The sequence below is a fragment of the Vigna unguiculata genome, chromosome 2 (assembly GCF_037176805.1).
Source record: "Vigna unguiculata cultivar grain cowpea cultivar isolate G323 ecotype 2 chromosome 2, ASM3717680v1, whole genome shotgun sequence".
In the NCBI taxonomy this organism is placed as follows: Eukaryota; Viridiplantae; Streptophyta; class Magnoliopsida; order Fabales; family Fabaceae; genus Vigna; species Vigna unguiculata.
The window spans coordinates 5,895,925-5,902,409 of NC_140793.1; the positions used below are offsets into that span (position 1 = coordinate 5,895,925).

The 6,485-nt window shown below is 34.9% G+C and overlaps 1 protein-coding gene across 1 annotated transcript; it reads right to left on the reverse strand.

The window, feature by feature from the left end:
• Positions 1-3,732: 3,732 nt before the first annotated feature.
• Positions 3,733-4,962, reverse strand: LOC114174058 (GEM-like protein 4). Its single transcript, XM_028058800.2, has 4 exons — positions 4,669-4,962; positions 4,486-4,566; positions 4,126-4,400; positions 3,733-4,029 (listed from the first exon to the last, which is right to left on the reverse strand). Exons 1-4 carry the CDS (start codon positions 4,805-4,807, stop codon positions 3,850-3,852), a joined length of 675 nt encoding a protein of 224 aa, XP_027914601.1. The 5' UTR covers positions 4,808-4,962; the 3' UTR covers positions 3,733-3,849.
• Positions 4,963-6,485: the final 1,523 nt, after the last annotated feature.

Genomic DNA, 6,485 nt, shown 5'->3' on the forward strand with positions numbered 1-6,485 from the left:
TAAGACCCGTGAAAATTAATTAATTAATTAATAAATGCAGGTAGAAAACGCCTTTATGACATTAATTATTGTTTGATGTGATGTGGAAAAGTACTAGCTCAAGTGGTTGAGAGTACTTTGATTGTGTGAGAGAACTTGGGTTCGAGTGCTATGTATGCCAATTATGTGTTGATTGTTTTATTATTGATTTTTGATAATATGTATGAGTATGGAATTGGTATTGTAAACTTACATTGATTGGAGTGTAAGACTAAATGTGAATTGGCATAGTGGTAGTGCTTTGGCCTCATGAGTGGAGGGTCACGAGTTCAAACCTTGTTGGACATAAAGTAGGCTTTGTTTTTGCTAATTCTAGCTTGGAGTGGAGTTGAAAGGGCAAAGGTAAAAATGGAGGAGTAGTCAAAGGGCTGAAAAACCATAGTTAACAATGAATAGGAAATTAAAAACATAATTAAGCCCATTTTTCGTTTTAGTTTTAAACACATTATTAAGGCACCTATAAAAGCCAAATTTTAGGAGAGAAGGAGGGTTTCTGTTGTTAATTTGGCTTTTGGAGAGGAGCACGAATTGAGAGAAGGAGAGGAGAGTTTGGGTGTGCAAAGGGCTGAAGCAAAGTATTGGAATAAGGAATCATTTTCTTCCCAATTTCATTCCAAAATCACAAGTTAGGGGTGCTGAGTTTAATTGTACTAATTTTTCATGTGTTTCTGCATCTTTATGCTCAATTGGATTCTCTGTGGTATGATTGTGGTATTATACGTACTGGGATTGAGAGTTTCTGGATGGGTTATTGTGTATAAAGCCTCTTTTAGGTGGTTTATATGATTGGGATAAGCGTTTGGGGGTATTGTTGTTGTGGTTTTTGGCCAAACCTTTAGTTTGATTGATGCAAACCTGTCTGAACCATGTTACTGTGATGGTTGGATGGGGTAGAATGCTTGAAAATTGCCTAAATTGGATTTTGGTATGGTTGTGGTTTGTTCTCGCACAAGACCAGAAGAGGGATACTGCAATTCTCGCCCAAGCGGGTCACCCTCGCCTAAGCGAGAGTTGCAGGGTTTCATTATTGGTTTAGGGGTCGAGCATCTCGCCCAAGCGACTGTTTTGGTAGTTGAGCCATTTGGTCTCTCGCTCAGGCGAGAGACACTTGGCTAAGCGAGGTCACGAGGTGACCTGGGTGTTCTGAGCGCGAAACCTTGTCCACGCGAGGAGTTTTTGTGGGTTTGAGCGAACCAGGGTCTCGCTCAGGCGAGACGGCCTCGCCTCAGCGAGATGTCGTGGTCAAGTGTGATGTTTTGCTGCATTGTAGCCCAGGCGAGATTGAATTAGGTGTTTGGGCGAGAGATGATCTCGCCTAGGCGAGGGGATCTCGCCTAAGCAAGATGACGTGATGATGCTATTGTTTTAAGGTCGCTCAAGCGAGGTGAGCTAGCCTAAGCGAGACTGAGGGCTTAGCTTGGGCAAGAGTCCTTGGCTTAAGCGGGTTTATGCGAATGTTCATGTTTTTGTGTGCTTGTGTGTGTGATTTGGCCATTTTTTCCTAAGTATAGGAAGTATATGCATGTGGTGTGGTGTTTGGGTTTGAAGGACTAAGTCCAATAGGGGTCTAGGATGTGCTTGATGGTTGGACACATGATGGGCATGGAACTGGTCGAGTTCCCGTCGACTACTAATGGGCGAGGAGTCCTTAGTATGGTGATTACATGTGTCGGGCGCACGATGGGCAAGGAACTGATATGTTCCCGTCGGCTACTATTGGGCGAGGAGTCCATAGTATGGTGATTGCGTGCGTGCCAGGGTCCAAGACGAGAAGACTTGGATGATTTACTACAGACGAGGAGTCTGTAGGGTAGGACTATGAGCGGGATAGGCTCATAGGGTTGGACCACAAATGAGTTAGTTTCGTGGGAGCATAGTGAAGTCCCAAGACCTAGTTCATGCATATGACTCATGAAGGACTATGAGGTCATGGTTAGGTAATTTGACAAATCGTGAAATTTTAGTTATGTTATTTTCGGATGGGCAGCATATTTATTTCATGTATCTATTTATATATATTGTGCATAGTTCACCCTTTCTGTGTGTGTGTGGCGATGATCGGATGACTTGTTATCCGGGAGCAGATGATTTGACAAGTGGGCCAGGAGATGCATAGACTCGGAGCGAGGGATAGCTGGGGGATTATGTTTATATGTTGTTATTTTGCTTTTTGAGATAAATATGCAATCCTTTGGGAGCCATGTGAATATTGTTTTAGTTTTATAAAATTATGGACTCCTGGTTTTATGACATGTATATTAAAGTTTTAAATTTCCCGTGTTTTCTGGAAAATGGTTTTATATTAAATGCGGTCTTTATTTTTATTTCGAATTTTAATTATTAAATTTCGGATGTTACACCTATTAGTAATTACATTACATGCACATGCTTCCTTTCCATCCTCTCAACCCAGTTTTATTTACTAATATACATATACCAATATTCCAGATAACTCGTCCACGATCTTCCAGCACGACACGTAATCACAAGGCTCTCTGCACTGATAAGCTGCCTGGCGGTAGTTCATGTACCGCCAGACGATGCATATAAATTCTGGGAAATTTCCGGGTTTTCCAGCACCTACGCGAACCCTCAATCCCCCAATTATCCCTTTTGACACAAATTTTCGCATGTTTATAGTGTTTCATATAATTTCCAGAGTTCATGTTTGTCCCATTAAAATCAATATCATACAACAACGCACTGATTATATTTGCAGATCATGTTTATTCATCCCCAAACCCAATATGAACTCTACATTCCCAATCATACAAGATTCATAGAATCATCACGAATTCATACAATCTCAGTCATATAAACACAATCAATTTTATAGTTTGATACAAGGACCCCAATCAAGCATTACCAACATCACATAATGCACACAAACAGAACAATTTGTCACCAAAATGACTTAGTTCCAAAATTGGTCTCTAATTAATTAATGACCAATTTAGTGACCAATTATAATTTTTTATTCATAATAGTAACTATTTTAGTGACCAATAATTTTTAGTTTAGTAAATTAGTATCTAATTTGATTAATATAATTACTAATCATTATTAATTACTACAATTAGTCACTATTTAGAAGTTTAGTTTTACGTGGATTGAATCTTGTTCATGTTGTCAATCATTAATGTTGTCGATCATTAATGTTGTCAATCATTAATATTACTACACTTACTTTAGAGTAGCTATGTAAATTTAATATTTATTTTAATTTTGTAAAGTTTATTGATTAATATGTGACTGTTTACTTTTTAACATATTGTATCGTTTAATTTTGGAGAGTCTGAATATAAAAGTATAAGGTTGTTGAGATTTAAAAAAATTGTGTTATATATTACATTAAATAAATTTTAAATTTCTGTTTGAGATTATAAGAATTGAGTAACTCCTCCGCCAATTTGAAATGTTATTAATTATGTTATCGCAACATGATATACAATATTCTCATATTAGTTGTCTTTTACACTCTTTGTCCTCTCTTTCCATGCAACCAAACACCTCCTCAGTTACTTGAAATCACAAGCTTGAGCATGCTATTCTGTTACGTCATGGGTTGATCTAACAGCAGCTAAACAAGATAATATACTTTTTTTATGGCATGATTGGTTGCTTAAAATTCAAATTCCAGATTGTGAAACTTGCGAAATCGTATAGAAGCTACTTGTAGAGACAAGTGAAGAATTGAAGAAACATTTTGCTCTGATTTTGTGAACATGATTATGTACAAAGTCTGTTTGTACTAGTGATTGGCCTTTTGAGGCTATATATGAGAGAGAGTAAAGTAAAATTCTACTCTTCCTATTTTCTCGCTTGAGAGATAGCTTGCCTCAGGTATTTGAAAGCTTTCTGATAATTTAAGAAACCCAAAAACCAGAAGTCGAAGTTGTCCACTGTAACTATTTCTATGTACTTTTGTGAAGGCTTCTTCACATGATGACTTTGGTTGACACACCTTATCTTTTCAAGTGGGATCACAACCTGCAATTACAATTCAAATTTCATGTTAGAAAACAAGAAGAGAAACATACATAACTTTTTTTTTTTGTGGGTAAATTTAAATTATGTGTGTGTTACCTTGTAATGCATTCTGATCAAATGACCATTGGAAGAATAGGCCTTGATTGATCTCTCACTGCAAAAGGCAACTTTATCAGTGGATATGAATAACAGTCCTGCTAGAGGACCAGATGTGGTTGATATGTAGCACTGAGATGCTTTTAGCAGCTTCTCTCCATTTTTTACACTGAATAGCTGCATGAACACTTTTTCCACTCCTCCAACTTGAAGAATTCTTGCTCCTAAGCTTAGTTTTCCTTTTACTGTATCACTTATTTTTGGCCCAAGTTTCACTGCATATCACCAAAAATTTATCACCCAACTGCAACTTTATTGAGTAACTATATGTATGTATGTATGTATAAAAAGAAAACATACCATGTTCTCTGAGTCCAGTTGCAAAGCTATTGGTTTTTCTCCCAAGCTTGTTCACCCTGTTAAGAACTGAACCTACTTCACCTGAAAAATGAAACAATAAATTAAGTAAATGACTTTTCTCTCATTCTGTAACTAAACAATTGATCAAATAACCATATAATAATAAATGATGTAATATCTCACCTTGGTTTGAGGTTGTTGTAGATGTGTTGTATTGGGTAGAAGGATCAGGTAAGTATCTGTGTTGTGATTTTTTGTTACCCAGGTATGCTGCTGAAGAGAATGGAAATCCAATTAGCATTTCTTGAAGAAAGGCTGCCATAATATCTAACCTTAAACTTGATCTCTTCTTCTGTGTTGTTCAATTGGATATACCAAGTTTGGTGGAGGAGGCCTTGTGGTCAGAAAATGTATATATAGCAAATGAAAACATAGAAGATGAATCTTGAGCTTTTTTTCAGATGAGTCATAGGCTTGTCATCATGAAAAATAAAGGGGAAAATGGTTATTCTGTTGTTGGAGATAACTTTTTAGCTTACTTTTATCACAAAATGAATGTCATGCTATAAAGGTCCTCGTCAAGATTAACAAAAAGAAAGATCATTACCAAAAGTTGATATAATAGGTATAATAAATATGGTAACTTCTTAGTGAGCAAGGCTTTGATGGTGATGATGATGATGGCATTATTGATTATGAAAATGAAAATAAATAGGTACAACAGTTAGAATATTGAGGTCGGTTGAGCTGATCAGTCGGTTCCTTTTAGGGCAATCATGCTTTATTCAAAATTATATGGAAATGATCTCTTCAAAAGCTCTTTGCAATAAAAATTATTAAAGGGGAAGCTTTAGGTGAATAGTAATAAGCTTTCTCACAATATGTTTAGGGGAACATGTCATGTTTAGTTTGAATATTTTATGACATATACCAGACATAATACGATGTATTAACTACTTTTCTGGTATAGATTTCTTGTGTGTGGGCGTCATAAATCAGCTTTTCGTGCTGGCAAGTTAGCTTTCTGATGCCATACAAATATGCTATCTCAAGCATTAAGATATGAAATCTAGAGGAAAACCATGAAAAGAAAAAGGAAAACACTCCACGATGGAATACAACTTCCCAAAAAGAATAGGCTAAAAATATGTAAGTGAGAGAGAAGATTTTCACTTTGAAAACTAGTTATTTTAATGAATTTAAATTAAGTCTAAGTTGAAATTGTATTGCTTGGGTAATTTTTTATTATATCAATATTATATCATTCATGGAGGACCAAACTTCAATACAATAAGAAAGCGTATGAATATCTTATTAGGATATAATGTGTCTTGGAAGAGAACTTTTACTATTGATGAAATTAGATATATAAAAACCAACTGATCAGTTTTGATTAATTAAAAAGAAAATATTTGAATTTAATTTTTCTTTTGTAAATTAGTACTTTTAATTGAATGTCTACTAATATTTTATTGTATTAAATATTCAACTTTTTTTATCAAAGAATCTTACTGTTTTATCTTCTCGTCCAAATTTTATTGCATTAAATATTCATATCTTTTTATCAACGAATCTTACTGTTTTATCTTCTCGTCAATGAGATATTGTAATATTCTTATATTATTATCACTCACATGTAATTGAAGGGGCTTACTCTCTCCAAAACATTTTTACGTTAATATAAAATAAAAAATAATTTCTACATTTTTTTTAATTTGGTCCCTCAAATTTGTATGCAATTATTGATGTCCATATATATATATATATATATATATATATATATATATATATATATATATATATATATATATATATAAAAGTACACAACTCTTTTTACTAGTCCTAAATGTACTAGGAAATACATGCGTCCACTTTACTTCTTATTTTTCAGACCGATATGTCTGTTGCCACTAATGTTGATATGTTCTCTGCTGGTAAGGGTTGAATGACCTCGATAAAGGAGCTTGCAATGATACTTTGACTAGCACTAAATATGAAGG

Coding starts and splice junctions, on each gene's coding strand:
- LOC114174058 (XM_028058800.2), bottom strand. CDS start 4,807: ATGGCAGCCTTTCTTCAAGAAATGCTAATTGGATTTCCATTCTCTTCA. Junction 4,401..4,485: donor AACTGGACTCAGAGAACATG/GTATGTTTTCTT, acceptor GGTGATATGCAG/TGAAACTTGGGCCAAAAATA. Junction 4,030..4,125: donor TGATCAGAATGCATTACAAG/GTAACACACACA, acceptor TTGTAATTGCAG/GTTGTGATCCCACTTGAAAA.